This window comes from Vanessa tameamea, chromosome 15 (genome assembly GCF_037043105.1).
Source record: "Vanessa tameamea isolate UH-Manoa-2023 chromosome 15, ilVanTame1 primary haplotype, whole genome shotgun sequence".
Lineage (NCBI taxonomy): Eukaryota > Metazoa > Arthropoda > Insecta > Lepidoptera > Nymphalidae > Vanessa > Vanessa tameamea.
Window position 1 is genome coordinate 647,520 of NC_087323.1, and position 23,574 is coordinate 671,093.

At 35.1% G+C, this 23,574-nt stretch overlaps 2 protein-coding genes across 7 annotated transcripts in view; one reads left to right on the forward strand and one right to left on the reverse strand.

The window, feature by feature from the left end:
• Positions 1-211: 211 nt before the first annotated feature.
• Positions 212-4,966, forward strand: LOC113396523 (mitochondrial import inner membrane translocase subunit TIM44). Of its 2 annotated transcripts, none has more exons than XM_026634495.2 (7): positions 212-397; positions 473-568; positions 823-1,130; positions 1,847-1,949; positions 2,163-2,252; positions 4,011-4,133; positions 4,338-4,966. In XM_026634495.2, exons 1-7 carry the CDS (start codon positions 395-397, stop codon positions 4,923-4,925), a joined length of 1,311 nt encoding a protein of 436 aa, XP_026490280.1. In that variant the 5' UTR covers positions 212-394; the 3' UTR covers positions 4,926-4,966. The 2 variants fall into 2 exon arrangements, with proteins under 2 accessions (XP_026490280.1, XP_064073158.1); XM_064217088.1 differs by having other exon boundaries at positions 823-1,126; positions 1,843-1,949.
• Positions 4,967-6,884: 1,918 nt separating this feature from the next.
• LOC113396520 (echinoderm microtubule-associated protein-like 2) overlaps positions 6,885-23,574 on the reverse strand; it is a 59,517-nt gene continuing 42,827 nt past the window's right edge. For 3 of the 5 annotated variants that reach the window (XM_026634490.2, XM_064217067.1, XM_026634489.2), the window contains 13 exons: positions 17,617-17,781; positions 14,488-14,698; positions 13,081-13,287; positions 12,673-12,859; positions 12,241-12,449; positions 11,771-11,897; positions 11,097-11,227; positions 10,902-11,023; positions 10,663-10,795; positions 9,024-9,111; positions 8,791-8,935; positions 8,480-8,561; positions 6,885-8,179 (listed from right to left, as the gene is read on the reverse strand). In XM_026634490.2, coding sequence (XP_026490275.1) covers positions 8,054-8,179; positions 8,480-8,561; positions 8,791-8,935; positions 9,024-9,111; positions 10,663-10,795; positions 10,902-11,023; positions 11,097-11,227; positions 11,771-11,897; positions 12,241-12,449; positions 12,673-12,859; positions 13,081-13,287; positions 14,488-14,698; positions 17,617-17,781 — 1,933 coding nt within the window. In that variant the 3' untranslated portion in view covers positions 6,885-8,053. Of the gene's footprint in view, positions 8,180-8,479; positions 8,562-8,790; positions 8,936-9,023; positions 9,112-10,662; positions 10,796-10,901; positions 11,024-11,096; positions 11,228-11,770; positions 11,898-12,240; positions 12,450-12,672; positions 12,860-13,080; positions 13,288-14,487; positions 14,699-17,616; positions 17,782-19,118; positions 19,228-19,310; positions 19,555-23,574 lie in introns of those variants that run through there. The other 2 variants (XM_064217068.1, XM_064217069.1) reach the window with 2 other exon arrangements.

Genomic DNA, 23,574 nt, shown 5'->3' on the forward strand with positions numbered 1-23,574 from the left:
TGAAAACGGACAACGATCTTACTTTTTATTGATACACATTCAAGATAAAACATTAAATAATATGATATTACAGATGAATGAAATTATTTATAACTATTTAATGTATAGAATATTTAAAACATGTAATAGTAAAAAATAAGTACTTTTAATATTTTTAAAATAAATATAACATCAAGTAAAAAATATTATTACTCTGTCATCGTTTTCTAGATCTAAATTCTAGTCTGTGCAGTACGATAAAATAGTAAAAATTAAAAAAATGAGCACTAAATGAAATGATTCGCCTTCTGTCTTCGTGAAAAACCGATAATTCGGTTATATTAATAATAACGTAGAATACAAAAATAACAAACAGTGATTTTATACAATATTTAATATTACTTTTCATATAAAAATGGTAAATGTGTGATCATCTTGTTATGATGAGGTTATGTAGGACTTATTGCATATTATAATTTTTGGTTGTTTTCAGCATACTTGTCGACAATTAATATACAGTTCAGCTCGCTGGAAATGTTCTTTACCTATGAACTTGAAAACTTCAGTTATTCCTTTCAAACCAGAGCAGGTAAATAAAAAAATTATATATCTATATAAATTATTCCAAAAAAATAGTAATTCTCATATTAGTCGCTATTAATATTATTTAAATAGTTTTTTCGGAAAAGTATTACAATTTTATGTAAAATAAGTAATGCTCTTCATTCATAAATTTCTTATCTGATGCTTACATAAATGTAATTTTTTAAAGTTTTATTAATATGTTTATGGTTTAAAAATGATATGCATATACCCAAATGTTTTTTAATATATTTATTTTAGTGTACAGTACTCGAATGTCGCAACTATTCAGCACGAAAGGGATTTTTTTCCTCAATAATAGAAAATATCAAGGAGGATATTGCCAAAAATAAGGAAATGAAAGATAACATTAAAAAATTTAGAGAAGAAGCTCAAAAATTAGAAAATTCAGAGGCTCTGCAGGCTGCAAGGAAAAAGTTCCATGCTGTCGAGTCAGAGGCCTCTAAGAGCTCTGAAGTTTTAAAAGAAACCCTTGAAGGAATCAAGGGTAAAATGGAACATGTTCTAGAAGAAGCGAGTAAGACGGACATTGTTAAAAAAGCTGGTAAGTTATGTTTGTTTTGTAATTTTCAAATAGATTTCATCATCTAAAGTTTTCCTCAAAGTATACTAATCTGTTATATTTTTACTAATGATTTATAACTAGAAAGTTAAATATACTTAAATGGAATATTGAGAATCTTTAATCTTAATTAAAGAAAATACATGACATACATATTTAGACATTCAAAGCTGTAATATGCTATATAAACATATTGCTAAACATATATATATCATCATATCCAAGATCAAAATTTACTTTATTGTTAGTGTAAACCATAATTACATTATAGTTTTAAAAGTTTTTAATGCATTGATGCTGTCAGAGCCAGACTTCAAGATCTGTATGCCTTGCAGCAAGTGAAGGCCCTATTTATTATTTTACAAATTCATTTGAACATTTTTATTTCTGTCAGTTATATTTATCAATAATGTATTTACTCATTGTACTGAAACAAAAGTATTTAGTAATATTATTATAATTTGACTATACCTAGATAACCAAACATATAATTATACAGTTGCTCTGGTTGCCCTCCCCTAAATCTGTCCCTACAGTTATTTGTTGTAAGGGATGGTTTATATTTCTTACCATGCTAATGACTATGAGCAGTAGTGACCATTTAACATTAGTGTGCATATTTGCCAGGCCTCCTTGAAATAAAAAAATTTAATACAATCTTTGTATACTGTAACATGTAAGTTTTCTTTTAATTTTAGGAAGAATCACCGAAGATATATCAAAGACAGCCAAGGATGCAGCTGAAAGTTTAGCAGATAAAGGTCAGAAACTTGGTAAAACTTCAGCCTTTAAGACAATATCACAGGTAATGTAAAATAATTAATAATAATTGAAAATTAATTTCAATTTTTCAAAATATTTTCTCTTTAAATCTATTTGATTATAGACTTGTAGCATTTTTACCGCTTAACTCGTTAGAATCCCAGTGGTTTTATAAAGGACCTTAGCTTTGTAAATGTTTTTATTTGTTTTCTATTTATCAAATACATGTATAAAAAAAAATCATTGATTTTTTCAGGCTACTGAAGTAGTCAAAAACGAAATGGCACCGAAGGGTCTAGAAGGTCGAGTCTACACATCGCCAACTGCTCTACGAAAGCGTGTCGAGGTTAGTCTCCGTGCTTCAGACCCATGTAGCTTAAATAATATCAATTAACATATTTTATAAGATTTTAAATTAACATGGTTATTTTTATTACTAACAGTATTTAAAACGGGATATTTACTCGTGAACAAGACATTCGTAGATAATGTCGAAATATCGAGCTCCACCAAATAAAAATAAAAAACATGGTAAATATCCTGTTTAAAATACTTTTAGTAACATATTTTAATTTTCATTTTAGAACATGCTACTCAAGTCTGTTCCATTATTAGGATATGTGTAAGCTCTATAAGACAGACTAAGTATAATATATATCCAATCAAAAACCTAAATGTAAAAATGAGAGCCAAGTCCAATATTATGATATATACCTTGGTTGTTGACTTCAACGACAAAAGAAATGAGATCTAAATGGGTGCCAAGTTCAATGGTCGTTCCTGAAATTTATTTATAACTATATAAAATATCATTTCTTCTTATAACTTAGGATAATATATTGTTGCATAAGTTCTGACTTGGCTAGTTTTCATATACGAATTATATTATAGCCTTCGCAAGTTCTAAGCCTGTTACAAATGAATTATAAACACAAATTAAGCACGCAAAAATTCAATGTCTAGATATGAATTCGCAATATCTGGTTAAGATTCATGTTTTCTAGTGACTGGACCATCGCAGCTCTTAATGTACGTTAATACTAACTAAGCAATACTGAGCTGTCCTCCATTCTTCTTAGATGTTCTGAGTTATAATTTGTTATTATAAACACAAACTACAATTTGTGTTTATGAACATATAAGAACTAGCCAAGACAGACCTTAGGCTACAATATATTATCCTAAGTTATAAGAAGAAATGATATTTTATGTAGTTATAAATACATTTCAGGAAGGACCATTGAACTTGGCACCCATTTAGATCTCACTTCTTTTGTCAAATAGTTTTTGAGTTATGAGGAGGTCAAAAGTGTCTCCAAATGGTTCGTAATATTACACACTGTGCTGCTCGCCAGTTCTGTTACTTGAACTTGGCTGACACGCTACCGCGCGTCTAGATGTATACGTATACATAATTATGTCCTCGAGACTGATATCTGTTAATTCTCAAGGGAGATTAGTCTTAGTCCCAGTGTAGATAGGCGCAATATGTTAGATGTTTTCCGAGGCACGAGACTGTAAAAACAGTCAACTTACAAGTTCGGGCTGCTTGTAAGATTGTTTTTAATAACGTCCCGGTTCCGCGATTTGAGCCTTTGTAACCGTATTTAATAGATTCATACATCTAGAAGATATGAGTTACTTCTTTTACTTTTCTAGTGGTTTTCACTGGCTGAGATATGTTCGGGATTGTATTTCAGATCTGGATACCGATATATGAATAATATCTTGTCCGTTTCAAATACGGTTACGGATATGAAATGACTTCACTTTATCCGATTGTTTCGAACAGTTTCAGTTGTGAATATATTATTTAGAAATTAAAAAATAAAACTAGATATAATTACAAGATATCGATTTGGTATAATAACAGAAAAAAAAACAATTAGATTTGAAATACAATTACTCTCTTTAAGTTTAACACTATACAAAAACAAAATTATAGTAAATAAAATTTTTATCAGATTCGGTTACGGATAGATTTTTTTTCGGATATCCGACAGCTTGGATTACGGTTACGAAGCTCCATAACATATTTTGAGATATACCCTTTTTTACATTTTTTTTTTAAATATTTGTAAATATATTAAGTCGTGCGTGGCAGGTGGCGGCGGACGAGCGTACGGTGGCGCCGGACACGGAGACTCTGGGGGTGGAGCTCCATAGGGACTCCAAGTTCTACCAGCAGTGGGAGGACTTCAAGAACAACAACCAGTACGTCAACAAGGTGCGCACACTCACAAAACTCTTGAGAAGGTTTCTTTGAACCTTGAATAGTTGCTGTGTTTTCAAATTGTAGGAAATATTTCAATCTAATGAATTTAAAAACTATGTGTAATTTTTTATTTCATATTTCTTTGGATCAATTAGATAGATATAGATTTTTGAGATTCGTATTATAAAATGAAACTACTTGTCAATTCCTATTCAGGTTCTCGATTGGAAAATAAAATACGAGGAATCAGAAAATCCGGTCTTCAAAGCATCAAGATTCGTTACGGACAAAGTTAGCAACCTCTTTGGAAACTTGTTTGAGAAGACGGAGCTGTCGAACACGCTCACCGAAATATGCAAAATCGATCCGAGTTTCACGGCACAGAAGTTCCTTGAGGACTGTGCCAATGACATCATACCGAACATTCTCGAAGCCATGGTCAGAGGAGACCTCGTAATCCTGAAGGATTGGTGCTACGAAGGAGTGTACAACATCCTGGCGACCCCCATGAACCAGTGCAAACAGTTAGGATACAGGCTCGATTCAAAGATATTGGACATAGAGAACATAGAATTGGTGATGGGGAAGATGATGGACCAGGGTCCCGTATTGGTGATAACATTCCAGTCGCAGCAGATTATGTGTGTACGGGACGGCAAGAATAATGTAATAGAAGGAGATCCCAATAAAGTGATGAGGGTCAATTACGTGTGGGTGCTCTGCCGAGATCCCCAGGAGTTAAACCCCAAGGCAGCTTGGAGATTACTCGAACTGTCAGCAAATAGTGTAGAACAATTGATATAGTAGTTGTTAACGTGTAGATGGATTAAATCGTTGTATTGTTACTTGTTTTTAGTCTGACCCGACTTCCTGCTGAGCGGTAAATATAACCAAAGTACAAAAAAACATAAGGCAATAAATTAAAGTTACATCTTACAATATGTTAAAATTTTTGATATTTTGAATAAGGATGTGAATATTTGCTAATTAAATAGAATAGATTAATTAAACTGTGTTGCCTTAAAGTTACTCAATGGTGTGACTTGGCTACTAACAGGCCAGATACTCAATTGTACAGATTGCGCACATTTTCACAATGTGCTCGTAAAGGTGTATATTTTTATAAAAATATATGCTATAATAAATTATATATATTACAAGCTAGCTTGTATAATTTATTTGTTCTTTTCAAGATCTGAAATATATCTTTGAAGAGTCCTACAAACTTATATATGTAATTTTTTACCAACCAACAACTATAATAATATGTTACTTATTTGGTTCATGTTAAACATTTCTCAGATAAGTTGATCCAGTTAGTTTCTTGTCCCATTAAAATCACAGTAATTCACAAATATGTAATGACTATTTTGTTTGATACTTTTTATTTTTTTGTTGTAATAAATCGTTATATTTATTCAAAGTTTTATTTATAATCTGTAAAAGCCACTAAAATAATATGTTTTTTATATAATAATTACATAATCTATATGCTATTTCATATATATAACAAATCAAAGTTGGTCTCTGTTTATGTACATTGGCAATAGTCTGTGGGTTATTTTAATTTTTTTATAATAACAGACAAAATAATTGTCGACAGTGAAGTTAATTTAGAAAATTTATTAATATTTTGTGCATTTTGGCGTGCCATAGGAAAATTTGATTGGTGTGTTCTGCTTAAAGGGCTACAGTTGAAATTAAGAGCGCATTATTTAAGTTGCCGCTTGTAATTCATCATTTGCCATTTTGAAGCTTGAATGTGTGTAACTGCGTATGTGTGTATAGTCACAAGTATTATAATCAAGCCAATTGATATTACGCATCGGTGATATTTTGGAATATATATAAATAATAAAAAGTGTGAGTAAAATATTAAAATAGACACTAGTGGTCTAATTAAATAGTGCAAAATAAATTGTGAGTTCATAAATAATTATAATAAAATTAAAGACACTAAGGTTTTTTGAAATTTAAGGTATGTGGTGTGTTAAAATAACTAAAAAATGCCTGGAACCTGTTCCTGGACTAACAATATAAAAAGTATAATCGAAATGACAACTTATTTTGTTACGACGACGAGTCGAGCGACGACGTACCACTACGTCCTCCCTTTGCGAGCGCTCGGTGCGGAATGCCAATTTGAGCGTTGCGTTTCAATTTTGATAGTTAGTTTTGAAACAAATAAATTATAATGAATCGTAATTTATATTTAAAAAAATCCACAAACAACTTAAATATTTTAATTGCATAAGTATTTATTCGGTTACCGATGTAGTTTTGTAGAAATAACATGAAGTTTGAAGCTTAATATTGTGCCTTTAGCCTGGTTTTCATGCAATGTTAACAAATAATTTGACAAATATCAATAATGTTTATTTAGGATTTTTTGAATAGAGTCTATTAATAAGAGACTAAACTTTTGTACAGTATTTTTTATTTAAATAATAATAGTACCGGATAATTTGTTATTTTCCTCCTTTAAAGTTTAATAATGTAAACGAACAGATTCTTGGCCAACGTGAAAAGGATCTCGATCTCCAGAAAGGATGTATGTAAAACATATGTATGACAAATGAAGAACAATGAATGAATCAATGAATGAAATGAAGGGTTATTGAATTGCGTTGCCGGCCTTTAAGGAATGAGTACGTTTTTTTCTTGAAGTCGTATTGGTTCGGAAAACCGCCGGCGAAAGCTGGTTCCAAAGTGGTTGTGCGAGGCAATATTTATATACAAAAAGATTTTTAATAAAAAAACGAATTCAGTAAACATTGTTTTTATTAGAGGCACATTCAAGAGGCGGACAGAGCCGCCGTATATTATATACAACAATCATCTATATTATTATTAGTGCTTAACTACGATGAAAACCATAATGAAGAAGAACTCCGTGACTAGGTTACTAGTTAAACTTAAATTAAGGAATGTTGCCATCTTATAAACTTAAAAATTATTTACTTGATTTATGAGAATAATCTATAAGACGATTAATATAGAATCTATATGATCTATAATGAATATATAGAATTATATTGTATATAGGCGATACATTTTTTTTTACCTATTACGTATGATTTTTTTCCATAAATCAAGTTTCGTGAACTTAAAATAAAAAAATCTATTACATTACATTAATAAACGCGACATAATTAAATAATACAGATTAAAAAGTGCCACATACATTATACTTAGAGATAATAAAATATGCGTAAAAAGCTTTTATTCACAGTGTTACATGTGTAAAAAAATACTAAAAATATTACTTGTGTTTTATAAATAATGCTTAAAAAATATGTTTAAGCGGATAATTCGACGGATTGCGTATTAATATATTAAACACATTCAGACCTTTCTATCACAACCGCACGATCCAACCCAAACGCTACTGTTAATCTTGCTATTAAATATATAAAAATATTATATTTAAATTCAACAAAATGACAAATATTTTTAGACACGTTATTATATGGATAAGCACCAAATTATTTCTTTCTTATTATTTTAAAATATCATATTTTAACGATATTATTTTCACACTCAGCCCTCAAGATGTTTATTTTCTTTTTTTTTTAAATAATATCATAAAATTAAAGTTATACTGACCAAAGAAATAAAAAATATTTGTACCGAACTAAAATTTACTTTGTACATATCGTCTCGTACAAACTCTCTACGCTATGATATATTTAAAATAATATAAGAAATTAAAACTATCACATCCTACGTATGCACTAAATATGATAACGAAACAGATTCATTTCATACGCGGAGACATCGTATGCCACGTGCAACTGAAGAGTTAAGCTCCTTATAGAATCCCGTCGAGCGCGCATTAGGCAGAAGTAAGCGAAGCAGAGCGGCGGCGGAGGCGGAGGCGGCGGCGGAGGCGGCGGCGGAGGCGGCGGCGGAGGCGGCGGAGGCGGCGGCGGCTAGTCGACGAGCCACTGCAGCAGCGCGGCGTCGTGTCCGCCGGCCGACAGCAGGCGCGTGTCGTCGGGCAGGAAGCGCACGCACGTCACGTGCGAGGAGTGCCCGCCGTACGCCGCGCACAGCGACTGTGGGTGCCACGAGGGGTTTAGACTCGATTCAGTGGAAACTTATTAGATTATTACATTTTTGATGTATAATAAATAAATTCGAATTAAATTATTCTTTTTTTTTATATTACATGCAACATGTTATACACGGATCAAATATAAGTGGAACAGAAATGGTATCACCGCTTGGTGTTCATTTCGCGGGTCATAGGAATATTGTAATTTAACGTGACCAATTTTAAGTAAAACTCGATGATTAATGAAACTAGTGATCTACGATACATTGACGTAACCCTTGTACACGTATTCAGTACTTGCCTTAGGCTGCGTAACCGGATAGGCGTATAATTTCACTTTGCCAAAGTCGTCCCCCGTGGCCGCCAGGCGTCCGTCCTGGGTTCTGCAATTACGGAACGAGATTGACGATATAAGAGGAGGATCAAAAATTTTTTAAGGGATTTACCATTATTTATCATATAATTTATTATAAATTTAATTTAAGAATGACACTGAAGGAGGACCTTCGCCCATAGATATAAGCTTCGCAAGAAATATATATATAATTGGACGTCGGCCTCGACGTTTCAGCCCATTATCGAGCATTAAACTCGCTCAAGCAGCGCTAGGACCTGGTGCAGGAGTTGATGTCGGTGCCGTCGGCGCCCTCGGGCCACACGCCCACGCAGGAGAAGGCGAGCGGGCAGTGCGCCGACGCCCACGGGACGTCGCGCAGCGCCGCGCCCGACGGGGCCTGCCGGCACGTCGTCGCGTTCCCTGCGGGCGCGTTTTGCCGATTGTAATTGTTTTGTGACGCGGAGGTCTAGTGGGACATTTTGGACGAGTTCGAGTGGATGCGACTTACAAAACAGCACTTCATAATCTCCCGAATTGCTCCTGATGTATTGACTGTCCTCCGACCAATCCAAGTGAGTGATGAAACTCGAGTGACCCTGAAAAACGAAATAACTGATTATTATAGTATTCAAAACATTCAAATGTAACAATTCAATATAAGCCTACTGTTTATACACATTTTTGAATAATATCTAGCATACATCCTAAATTTATATGTTTTCTACAACAGCGCATACACCGAGACGGGACAAATTCATAATATAATTTTATTTACAATATTAATTTATTATATAATATATATAACTAACTACTAAATAAGTATTGTACATTTGAATGGTGTTGATATAAGGCCGTTAACTTAATTCATACTTAAAAGTTCTTTGTGATATAGTTGTCACTTCGTGCGAAATGACGCATTTTTGTTAAAACATCAAATGTACTACCCCTTCGTTTTTGATTTTGTATTATTTTTGTTCACTATAACTTTTCGTTTAATAAATGAGTCTTGAAAGTGGAAAATTAGTACTAATAGTCTTTTATTATACCGCCCATAGACAAATGTCTGTCAGACAGTGTTAATGCACTAGTAATGATTAATGCCATTGGAATTATTATGTACTATCCATTGTGGCTTTAATCAATCACTCTTCAATTCAAAACAGAAAATTGAAAACAAAAAACAATTGTTTATGTTTTATGCCACTAAAGTCGGTTGTAGAATAGGCAATCATATTTTATGGATGTATGGCAATACCAGAACGTATGAGATAACCTTATAACTTACAATAATTAATAATGTTTACTTCTACTTAACTTGCGAATTAACTAATCCATGCACTAACTACGACTCAAGCATGTACTACAGGAATCGAATTACCCGTCTACGTTTTCTCTCCGTGCACTAGATTCGCGTGAAATGATTAATGATTATAAATTCAAAGTATTACATTTATAATTATAATAGAAAATTATATTTCCACGACAATTATCTTGTAAGGTTTTGTAGATTGATGTTAATTGATTTGTTTAGAGTTTAATATTCTCAAACTACGTATTAACTTATATATTAACATTTTTATCCCCCAAAGGCGCAAAAAAAGAGGTTATGTTTGAACGGTATTTGTGAAAAAAATTGATATTCATTTTAATTGTGAAAAAATTACTACGGAATGTAAAATGTTTCAATATTGTGTTAAAATTTAAAAACAAACCATGTCAAGATATAAAAGCTTTTATTTAACTTATCAACTGATTTAATGTAATGTCTGATGCAATGTATCGCATTTTGGGTGAGACTGATTTTAACTCTGATAATGAAACAAAAGGCAGGTGGAGCGCGTAGAACATTATAGTGAAGCAACAAAGCGAATACAAATTGTCGTTAGTGCTAAACGATGTGTCTTTTTGTTAATACGTCAAGAGTGCCACTTAAATTAATTTCTTGTCGTATTAACAAATTGTTCATTACTTCATACTCTACCGAGAATTCGCATTCGCTTTTGATGTCTGTAATACTCCTTGCGTTCCAGTTAACTTTTATTATAATCTGAGAATTTAAATCAAACTGAAGTTGAATAAAAGCTCGATTAAAGAGATGGTGTTTGTATTTGTAATGAGTTGTGTCACAAATATGCAAGCGGACTCACCAGGCACTTCCCGAGCCTGGAGTACCGCGCTCCGTCGTCGTCCACCTGGTACACGTAGATGAAGTTGTCTCGCGAGCCGATCGCCACCAGCCGGTTGTTGGGCGAGTACTCGATGGTTTGAATCGGTTCCGTGCTGGAAAAGGTTCATTCATTTTTAAAATATAGTATTATCCTTCCCTCATCGGCCGGAGCTGGCTCGTTCTCGACGTGTAGTCGAGTGGATCGATCGATGCCCTCACCCGTCCTGGTGCTGAGCCAGCAGCTCCCTGGTCTGCGGGTGGTACACCAGCCAGCGGCCCGACACGCAGCCCACCGCCAGCGCGCCGCCGTCGCGCGCCCACGCGCAGCACTGCGCGCGCTCCTGCGCACACACACACACAGGTCAGACCTCGGCCGGCGCCCGAGACGCCCGGCCGGGCCCGCCGGCGGCCCACCTCGATGTCCTTGCTCCAGACGGTGGAGTGGCTGAGCGCGTCCCACAGCTGCAGCAGGCGGTCCCAGCCCGCCGACGCGAACTGCGGCAGCGACGGGTGCGCCGCCAGCCCCCACACCTCGTCCACGTGGCCTGGGGGGGGACGTCAGGAGTCTAACTAACTAGCGGTGGAATACGAGTTTTTGCAGCGGGAGGTTGACGGACGAATTTCATCACGCCGCACTCGTGTAAGAACTCAGTCTTGACTCAAAAATAAAACGATGTCTATTAGGTTTTCTTATATAATTTTATAAGAATTATAAATGATGTTTTACTCGATACGCAGTTAAAAATATATATCCGAGAATCATTTTTCCCGCCATGACGAGTATCTGTCAACGTTCATGCTACGCGTACCGTTAAAAATATACTAATTGATTGTTTAATAGAACAGATTAAGGAACAGATACTAGTCTGTTATACACAGATAATAATTATATTTAATATAAACTACTACATTCTAACTGAGTGTTGGTAAGTGTATAGTGGTAAGTGGTATCACTTGGTAAGTGATCACTATCGCTAACAGTCATTGGCAGTGGAGAACATTCCTTTATGGTTAACGTGGTTAATGTGAGGCATGTCATGGTGTGTATCGAGTGTCGGAGTGTGCCGGTGTACTAGTGGTGCACGCACCCAGCACGGCGGGCACGAAGCCGAGCTGCAAGTCGCCGTGCAGGATGCAGTTGCGGGTGGTGCCCACGAACAGCTGCCGCCCGCGACCCTCCGTCACCACGCGCACTCCGCCGTAGTGGCCCTCGATCTGCAGGGGTGGGCAGGTATACGTGACAATACATGCGGCGGGATTTCATTCGAAACACAATATAGATTTTCTACTAATAGTCAAATTATAGACAAATTCAAGCGAAACTCACTTTTTGTTTAAAGTTATGTGTTTTTTCTCTATCATAATATAAAATATATATACTAGTGGCAAGCTCGTTAGGTAGCAGATCACAAGATCTTAAGTTGAATTCCGTGGTCGGGTCAGTAAAAGTAATTGGGTTTTTCTGTCGAGAAAGTGCAGCGTGACATTCACCTTTATTTTGCCCTGGAAAGCCGTAAATCCTATACCGATCTAATGATACACTAGAGTAGGCCCTCACCACGTTCTCCGTCCCCGTGGCGCTGAGGTCGGCGTCGAACAGCACGAGGCGGCCGTCCTTGCCCCCCCCCGACACGAGGCCGCCGTCCTTGAGGCCGCACAGCGAGAACACGGCGCCCTCGTGCACGCCGCGCACCAGCTTGTGCACCGTGTTGGTGCCGCGCCCCCACACGATCAGGTTGCCGTTGGAGTCGCCGGAGATCACGTCACCTGCGACAGTGCGGCTGTAGGGCTCCTGCGCGCTCGGGCGGGAGACCCCTCATGCCTGCGTGCAGTTACTGGCACGAGGGGCAGCATCGAGATTGCAATTTCCAATGTTTGTGCGTGATTATTGGCCTTTGAGCATTTAATTAGATTCTTTGTCGATTCGGATGAGGTAATCTAGGTCCGCTTTGTATATTATACAGGAGCTCCTGTCGATAAGGTCACTTACCATTGTGATTGAATGCAAGGCACGTGACGTATTTCGGCTTGTCTCGGGTCTCGAAGATTCCCATTCTCTTGTAAAGAACGTTGGAAGCGTCGAGCGTCCAGAAGGCAATGTGACCTTTTCCGCAGGTGACGATTTGGTTTCGATCGAGTGGATGGAACTCCACTGCCACCACTGTATCCACTGAGCACTGCGATATAATGAAGCATAATTATTATTATTTTTGTTATTTAACACCATTTTCAATGGTCTGTCAAAAAACTGTGTGCTACATGCATTATGAAACTAAAAATTATGACATATCCTGATATTGGCAATAAAATGTCTACATATGTATTAAAAAATCCCCGGTTCTTCCCCTAATGAAAACATAAGCTAGCACGCAGACGTAGCAGAGGCAGATGCACGCACCTTGGTCTCGGCCAGGCAGTGGCCCTTGTCGCCGCGCTGCCACTCCCACACGGAGATGACGTGGTCGGGCCCGTCGTCCACGCAGGCCAGCAGCGCGCCGCCGTCCGCGCGCGAGAAGGCCACGCCGGCCGCCGCGCGCTCCAGCGAGCCCGCGCCCACCACGGCCAGCGTGGCCAGCGACACCGAGTTCCACACGCGCACGTGCGGCTGCCGGGCCGGCGGGTTCGGTCATTTGTTAGAGCTAGGTTGGGTATGTTAGGTAGGCCGAGCGAGTTGGCCGCCTGACGGTAAGTGCCCTTAGACGATGGCGCTGTAATGACATTTGCCACCGAGCAAGCAAGTACATAGTTATGATGTTCGTGCCGGTCAGTGTGTCTACACAAGGCTGGCTCACTCACCCTTCGAATTGGAACACAACATTACTGAGTATTGTTGTTTGGCGGTAGAATATGTGATGAGTAAGGGGTATCTACCTAGATAGAATAAGATACAACAACAGCACGGCAACATCAAATCTATGGACCAGCACCGTCAGTAGACATTGACGCTGTAAGAAATATTAACCATTCCTTACATCGACAATGCGCCATCAATTTTGGGAGCTAAGATGTTATGTCCTTTCTGCTCGTAGTTGCACTGGCTCACTTATCACTAAGTATTGCTGTTTGGAGGTAGAATATCTGATGAGTGGGTGGTACCTACCTACGAGCTCGCACAGAGCCCTACCACAGACTAAAATATGTAGAAGTCAATTATATTTCGGGAGTATCTGGGATATGGCAAGGGACGAGAATTAAAATCGACAAATATTTCAAAGCTGAGTTTACTCGCAAATGGAATTACATACGGTCCAGTGCAATTTACCATCAATAGTAACTTTTCTTATCAGCTGCATTTCGACATTTGATAAAAATTCTTTCTGTATTGTTCAAGATTATATTATTTACACTGTCACCAATGTTATTTGACATCGGTACTGTATCGTTTGTTTGTCTGTGAATATTTTAATTTCAAAAACTAATGAGGTACATATCATCGTTAGACAATAATGTCTAATGTTTGTTATCTAATACATTATATTATATGCATATTACACACTACATTCGAGAAGACTATTAACGCATTCAATAAAGCACCTTTTGTTGATGTGAATGATGAATCAAGACGTTCTGTTGGTCTGTTTGGTTATACAGTTCTTATAAAATAATTCCAAGCATCAACAGTCGTCGCCACAATGCCGAGATGGTTTGAACACGCGAGTATTAACAGAAGACTGCGGGTTCTAATACCACTGAAATTTCACGTGCTTAATTTGTGTTTATTTATCTCGTACTCGATAATGAAGGAAATATCCTCGAAGAGAGAGGTGTTAGTCCAACAGTGGGACATTTACTTTCAGATACTTACCCTAGCGTCGAGTCGATCATGGCCAGCGCACTGTCCTGTGGCGATAATTAGCTTGTTGGGGTGTACAGCGAGGCATTTGACGTCGTCCGTATGGCCGGTGTAGTGCCTCTGACATTGTTCGTCCACGTTGAACAGTACCACTACCGCTGCCACGAAGTACACTATTTCTCCCGTCGGTAATAGATAAAGGTTGTTGCGGCAGTCTTTTCCTCTGAAAAATATGAATTCATATTGAATTTTAGAATGCACATATTTTTTTACCACAAAAGTGAAAACATTAACAATTATTTATACATATATATATTAGTATTAGTATATACATATGTACTAACGGGATGTATATATGTATATGCTAATATTATAAACTTCTAAGTTTACTAGTATGTTGTCTTGTTAAGACGCGACGAGGTTTTAGGTTTTTTTTAATACTCTTTCCTGGAAAACTTCACGGGATCAAGTTTTGCGGATAAAAAGTAGCGGCAAATTGTTTGATGACGAGTAGGTACATAAAGAATGTACATACAACTCAAGGCATGGATTACGATTTTTATTATTATATAGTGCTTAGTCAATTGATCTTCTTTTTAGATTTTTGCGATAAAAATCCTCCTAGATTCTGACCTAGACCTTTATAGGCTCAATATAAATGTATCATAAATATGTTAATTATGTTATTTCGAAACGTGCTACAATGAAAAGCCTCGTTTCCATTCATTGTAACCAGTAACCTGACGCACCACGGTCCGCGGCAAGCCGCAATCATCTGAATTACACAGTTGGGCACTCAAGTGTGAAGCGACCTTGAAATACGTGATCCGTGTGCCGCGGATGTAACGTCATGAAATAATGGAATGAGCTTTATTGGTCAATTGATTCTTAACTTGTTTTAGATTTAGACAAATATTAGACGAGTTCTCGACTTTTGCGTTTTGACTGGGTGGACTACAAGAAGTACTTTGATGATCTCTTTTTTTAATATAGGCTTAATAAATATATGTCATACATATAGCTTATTCTAATCATAAGAATCAAATAAACACCATTTGACATCGCATTGACGCGATAAATTTGGTCGTTGGTGATGGTAGAGCACAATTTATTGGAGATATAATTGCAAGAAATACATAAATCTACGGTTTTTCTTTCTAGATTGGAAAAGGCTATAGTTGTTTTGTTGTGTTTTAAAATATTTATATTTTTTAAAGGTTCTTATATAAGTTCATTTTTTTTTCATACGTCCAAATGTTTGAAAACCCTGTATAAGATTGGATTGTAATTAAACTTCAGAAATGCAAAAATCTTCTGCCTAAAATTTTCAATTTTAAAATTATGTTCACGTGATATGTAAGTAACATATCATTTCAAAGAGAGATTGAGTTGCTATTTTGAATGTATTATGCATACATGTATGTACTTAAGTTATTTTTTGGTCTTATGTAACATATTAATATAAAATATATTAAATGGAACTTTTACATGACGCTTTCGTAATCATTTATGGATTATGTAATATCATATAATGCAAGTTACATTTTGAGATCATTATACTTCGACAATTTAACATACATTCATAGAAACACGGAAATGCCAATGGCGTAACTATGAATATGTACTAAGATAAAACCTCCATAGATTAATTATTTGACAATTAAATGACAGTTAAAATTATCTGTAAACTGGTAACAACAATTAAAAAAAAAGAAAATCTGACATTCCAAATTTGAATATTTATCGTCAATTATGTCATATTTTCTTTAACTCGTATTTAGGTCTTATCTAAGGAGGTGTGTCTTTGAAATGTTAACCTAAATTCTGCAACTCTCAACTGACTCACGCACTGAGTCACAAGACCGATTGACTGAAATTTATCTTTGCTAGCACTATCGGTTAACTGATACGGTGTTTTTTGACAAACCCATAATTGGTAGAACAAGTGGGCTGTAATTGTCACTCGTACATTTCGAAGTAAAGGCGATTGGAAAATTGCCTGACATTATTGGTTCAACTGGTCGGTTTAAAAATAAATTTCGAATGAATTGCCTTATTTATATTACGAAACAGATTTTTAATTAGTTTATCTGTATACTAAATGTAGTTTACAGATTATAAAAACGATTGATACGTTTTTAGTCTGTGGTCTTTATGATTGAAAATAATATACACGAATATTTTTTTGCTATTGATAATTCCTAAGAATAAAGACCCAATGACTGATCCATTACGGGATGCAGCATTATAAGCTAGTCACTTACGATGTTATTTCACCAGTTCTAATATTTCAACTGAGTGAGTTAATTACTTTTAACATTATTAAATTATGGAGCTCGTCATTAAATAAATAACGAACTGTGGGCTCGGCTGTAACCTTCGCGTGTTATCTAGACGAATCGATATACTTCATTAATATAAAACACATTTGTTTATTAATACGATTGATTAGAAAAAATAACTGATAATAAAACGAGTTGAATTCGAAAATTAAATTAGTAATTGTTATAATTTCATGCAGAAATGCCGAATCTTAACCTAAGACTGTGGGGTCAAAACCCAGAAAAGCACGACTAAATTTCCATAGATTCGATACCTCGGTTGGGCAAAAATCTCTTTTTATGTCGTGTAGGTTGACGGACTGGCAAATAGGCCACCTTATGGTAAGTGGTCACCACTGTGTATAGACATTAATAATATAAGAAATATTAATCATTCCTTATATCACCGATGCGTCTTTGCAGGGCCGCATTTGGCAAGCAACTGCCCTGGGGCCATAACAGAAATTCCGAGGAATTAACAAATATCCAGATATAGTAAAATTATAATAATGTTATGTATTAATTGCTGTTTTAAAAGTTACCGATAACAGTAAATAAATTATAGCTTACTGGTTGAAATTAAAATATTCCAATTTTTTTAATAATATAATTATTAGGGTCTCCACGCCTCTCTTGGTCTATGGCCTCCATTCCTTTGTGGCCTTCAACCTTGTGTCAGTAGTTGGGTAGTTTCGTGCGACGCAAGCTTTCGCTCAACAGCGATATCATTACAAATGTTATATAATAATTGTTCCTAAGAAGTTTAGTTTTTAAACTAAACTGATATCGGGTAGATTTAAAATTATACATCTTGACGTACCTATATCCATACACCCATTCCAACTTGAGCTTGTTGTGTGGGGGTGGAGCCACCTTCGACAGGTCCAAGTTGTCGTGGTCGCTCGGTGCGTACAGAATCACCGGCCGACCCCTGATGAACATTCTCACGGTGCCATCTTCTTCATTGTACTGACAGGTGTGTGTGCTAGAAACGTATAACATATTCACTTAATATTTAGCATTAATATATGTATGTATATAGTACATGACTGCAATTTTGTGATATATATTAAGATCTAAATTTCAATCAAAATAAAATCATGCTGTTTTAAATTGTCTTACCATAAATATATTAATTATCAATATCAATATTAATACAACAAGGCATCGTTAGTTAAATGATTTTATTAATTTAAATATCGGAATATTTTTAGTTTCTTTAATAATTATATATACCTATGTTGTTAAATGATTTCCATGGTACTTGTGCTCCATTAGAAGATAAAAAATGTATTAGTTGAGTTAGTTTTATATAATAAATTTGTGTATAATATATAACATCCTCCATCAATAAAAATAAGGGAATACTATACTTTCTTATATACTATATTACCGATCTAATAGTTATCTAAATCTTAGTAGTCAATAATGGTTAGTGTGTCAATAGTTAGTTTGACAAAAAAAAGACCCGCTGAGTTTCTTTCGCCGGTTCTTCTCAGGTCAGGGTGTTTCCATTTCCGAACCGGTGCGGCGGTGGTGTTTAATTTGACAATCAATAAGTAAGTGTAATGCTCTATAGTGAATAAAGGAATTCGAGTTTGAGTTTGCATTATAATTTTATTTTTAACTAGATAATCTGTGTTACCCACCCGGTGTGCTTTCAATAAAAAAGGGAAGCACAAAATTTATAGAATTTAACAATAACGATGCCGCGACGATTCAGTAGTTTTCACGTGAGTAATGCACATATCAATAATCTAGATTAGATAGATCACGTGACGGAAAAGCACCTGACGTACACGTATATATTTACTGAAAACGTATACTATTTTTTTATTTTAAATTATTGAAAAAATCCTATTGCAAATAGTGTGTTAAAGTAGGCGTGAATGCTCTTGTCCGAAACAAAATGCTGTTTAATTTTAATATTCTTGTACGTATAGATTTAATCATATACCTATATGGTATGGCATGGTATCATTGCTATTAAATCTATATTTTTATAGAATAATAATTTTGACCTTGACCAATAATTGCGTGTAGAAACATTAACACGCAAGAAACAGATTCATTTACCCTAATACTTTATTTTAATTAGTATAGGAAGGAAACTTATCAATGTAAGCAATTTATATCAAAATTTAAGTAACATAAATAAATACAACATTTGTATAACATTGATTTAAATTAAGAATGAGGATAACGTAAAAAAAAACAAAGCAAATTGCATCGCAGATAATAAAAACAAACCTGATTCAATGCCGCTGTATCGCGACACAGGCCGTCTTAGGCATTAAAAAAAAAAATTACCAAGTGACTTACATCGGGGTGAACGACATAGCGGTAATGTTTCGTTGTGCCCAGCTTTAAAAAATCCAAAAATAAAAAGCGCCCACGCAGTAAGCTTCCAAATATTTATATAAAAATAAATCTAAAATTAAAAAAAAAAAAATGTTAAATTAAAGCAAATTATCGCATTAGGCAAACGGTAATAGTGATTATTACGTAAATTACCTGTCGTCCATGCCGTTAAATTAATGACAGATTTTTTTTAAATATCCAATTAAGGCACTCGTTTTGTATCCAAACGTCTACTTTTTAAACAGGTTTGAAAAGGCACTGACTCAAACAGCCGTCTTCTGAGAATAACATTCACAGACTGCGCGTGAACAGCACTGGCTGAGAGCCATTTCCACAGCGTATGTATTATTTTTATTGCGCGTTTACTATTACTGCATTTCAGTGTGAAATCTAATTTAAAACAACAAAACAAGCAATGTACGAGAAGAATTTAAAATAAACGTAAATTCCTCTATTGTTTTATTATGATTTTCGTACTATCTTTTGTTAAAAGTGAGTCATGAGTATTAGCTTATAGACTGTCGTTAAAATATAATAAGCGTTAAGTTAATGTTTTCAGAGACATTTACTCGTTTTACAGAGTACGTGGGAGTGACCAAGGTCAATGTCAATTGTGAGGATACTGGAATATCAAAGCCATTTGCCGGTCCGTTCACGCTAGACTGATTAGACAAATTGGTGAATTGAAATTGCAGTAAACGACCAATTGCAACTGTCGGAAATTATTACCATAGATCATGAAAATAACTATAGCTATACTTGTTTCCTCCCATGAGAGGGGGGAGATGAGCGGGTGTTAAGTACCTTGAGTCTTTTACAGCGTGTATGCACAACTTTATGTTTGATTGATTAGTTAAGACGTAACAAACAAATAAACAAACTTGCTTTTGTATTTATGACATTATCTAAGATTATGAAAGTGACATGGGAAATCTATACAAATGGAAAATAATGAAACAAAGCCTGCAAGATTCTGAAATATTGTTAATATAACTTTTTCTCAATGAATGTATTAAAGGAACAATTTAAATAAGGTTGTTTTTAAAATATGAAAATTTAAACATAGTACTTTATGCTAAAATAAGCAATGTTGTTTTAAAAAAAATGCAAATTTGAACATACGACTTAATTCTTCGGGTATATTGTAATATCTAAACATCAGACACCAGTTTATTATTTAGTCACTCACGGGGGTCAATCTAATCATAGGCACTCGTAGTACTGACCAATCGATACAAGGTCAACTTAGTGGATAGCGGTCGTTTCTTTAATGAAAAGTTAATTGTCTATTTAAAAATATAGCTCTCTCTTTCTCACGTATGAGATTAAAGAAGTGAGCAATACATTAATTTATTTGAAATTAGTAACTGTGGGTAACAGCCAAGAGTACATTAAAATTGTAATCTCTCATGCCCTATAGCTAACTGATACTTTATATATTTTAACTGACATACCCGCATAGTCCTACCAGCCTATGAAAATACAGGTCAGGTGCGAGTCAACGAATTAGCTAAAATATGTTTTTATAGTGTAGGTATGATTTATATTTTTTTACTTACTGTAATTTTATTTTGCGCTTGTTCATTAACTACATTCAAATATAATTCGTATTTTCTGTGGCTATTTATATGTTGGTAGGTACTTGCTGGTAGGGCTTTGTGCAAGCCCGTCTGGATAGGTACCACCACTCATCAGATATTCTACTGCCAAACAGCAGTAATCAGTATTGTTGTGTTCCGGTTTGAAGGGTGAGTGAGCCAGTGTAACTATAGGCACAAGGGATGTAACATCTTGGTTCCCAAGGTTGGTGGCGCATTGGTGATGTAAGGAATGCCTAATATTTCTTACAACGCCATTGTCTATGGTCGGTGGTGGGTCCGCCTACCGATATCATAAAAAAAATGGACGAGCAAATAGGCCACCAGATGGTATGTACCCATAGACAATGGCGCTGTAATTATATTTGCCATTCCTTACATCGCTAACGCGCCACCACGCTTGGTATTAGTTAAGTAGTTTTGACGCTCGTGCCGACCAGAAGCAGCCAGAAGCGGCTGGCCAAATTGGAACACAACATTACTAACGTTGTTGTTTGGTGGTAGAATATCTTATGAGTGAATGGTACCTTCCTAGAGGGGCTTTACCACCAATGTAGAAAAGCACGTCTATAGAGAAAATAAAATATCATGTAGGTGTAAATATTATTTTTCAAACAATGTAACATACGTGTTAGTTGCTTTTTAGGGTTCTGTAGCCAAATGGCAAAAAACGGAACTCTTATTGATTCGTCATGTCTGTGTGTGCGTCCGTATGTCACAGCCACTTATTTCCGAAACTATAATAACTATTCTGTTGAAACTTGGTAAGTAGATGTATTATGTGAATCGCATTAAGATTTTCATACAAAAATGAAAAAAAAAACAATAAATTTTAGGGGTTACCCATACTTGAACTTAAGCTCAAATTTTTTTTTTTCGACAAACCTATTCGTGTTGGGTATCTATGGATAGGTCTTCCAAAATGATATTGAGGTTTCTAGTATCATTTTTTTCTAAACTCAATGGTTTGCGCGAGAGACAAAGTGATAAAATGTGTCCCCCCCCTGTAACTTCTAAAATAAGAGAATGATAAAACTAAAAATATATATATGATGTACATTACCATACAAACTTCCACCCAAAATTGGTTTGAACGAGATCTATTAAGTAATTTTTTTTTAATACGTCATAAATCGTAAACCGCAATTTATCTTCCATCCAAAAGTTTATGTGCTGCTACGGAACCCCTCATGGGCGAGTCCGACTCGCACTTGGCCGCTTTTTTTTATCTAACATCGACTAGTCTAGCCTAGTCTATTCAAACCAGCATGTAAGGTGTAACAATCGATTTATAATATCATATCAAGTTGCACGGTAGCTGCTTTTTGCAGATGAGCTGTGTGGGCGCTTTGTTCTGTTAGATGTATTATAATATAAATTCTGGCGTCGTTGCTATTTTATTTTGTATTTATTTATTTAAACACTATTGACCAACACAAAGTTAATGAGACAAAAGGCGGACTTAATGCCTGAAGGCATTCTCTGCCAGTCAATCTTCAGGTCAAACAGAAAACCATGAAGGCGGTAATTAAAAAATGAATTAATAATATATAACAATATATGCACATACTTATATAAAACTACATAAAAAAACATATCCATATAGTATATCTACAAAATAAATATAGATCTATACTGTCTATCATAGAAACATATATATACATATATAAAAATAACCATGTTAATTTAAAAAAAAAAAAACATATATATATATATATAATATAACAATAGTTAATTTAATAATAATAGTGCATAACAGAAGTCATAAGAGCTAGGTTGCCATGCTATGTCTTTAATTTATGAAATATTGAAAACATAATAGATAAATGGGGCGCCATTTAATATGTTACTAAAAAAATAGTCTTACTAAATATTATAAGGATCCTTTTTTAAAGTTTCAAAAAATCCTAATATCTTAGATTGTTTTGCAAAAAATGTATTATATTGTTTCATACCAATGTTACAAATGCTAAAGATTATACTTCAGCAGCTAAAAACCCTGACGAATGACATAGGTTCCACATTTAGGCCTTGACGAATAACATATTTCGACTAAAACGGTAGTCGCAAGTAAATGTTTGTGTAATGTTTTTATATTTGCACAGCCAACAATTTTATCCTTTAAAGGAAATAGATATATAGAAGGTATTAGCGGATTTCCTTATTGGCTTAAACGGCTTATCTAAATGATTCATGTTACGCATTCGTATTCTTACTAAATAAACATTTATAATGACCAATCTTAAAACTCGCTCCGGGATCGAACTTGGATACCGCTGTCAGATAAGCTGGACAAAAGAACATCGAATAAGTTAACCTATGTTTTTTTTTAATGTACTATTTTTTTTTTATTGGTCATTAATTTGTTAAGCATTTTTGTGATTTATAATTTTATAAAAGGAAACACATAGTTCTGCACTGGGGGTATTAATTTCGTAACACAGGTTTCTACATAGCCCTGGAGTTAGGGGCTAATATTGTGAGCTTTGCTTTCTTAAATTAATCAAACAATTTATATGTATGTGTAAAACATATATATTTAAGAACAAGTCACTTCATAAGTTCTAGTTTAAAAAAAAGTAACAACTGCTGGGAAAAATCCTCCTCAGCACTTAGAGAATATGTTTCAAGATCAGTTGTTGTCTCTGTTGCTAATTTATTTGGACACATTCTAAGAACACATCCAGTTTTCTTAGAATGTTATCCTTCACCCCGAGAACGAGATTGTAAGCACATAATAAATTTTGACCACTCAATCATCTGTTAAGATTACTTCGTCCTAATCATTGGACCATCTCGTACATATAAAATTCCTGGTT

What these genes read in the sequence shown, in the direction of transcription:
- LOC113396523 (XM_026634495.2), top strand. An exon ending in CTCTACGAAAGCGTGTCGAG is followed by an intron (nt 2,253 to 4,010) that starts GTTAGTCTCCGT and finishes CGTGCGTGGCAG; the next exon opens with GTGGCGGCGGACGAGCGTAC. An exon ending in ACAACCAGTACGTCAACAAG is followed by an intron (nt 4,134 to 4,337) that starts GTGCGCACACTC and finishes ATTCCTATTCAG; the next exon opens with GTTCTCGATTGGAAAATAAA.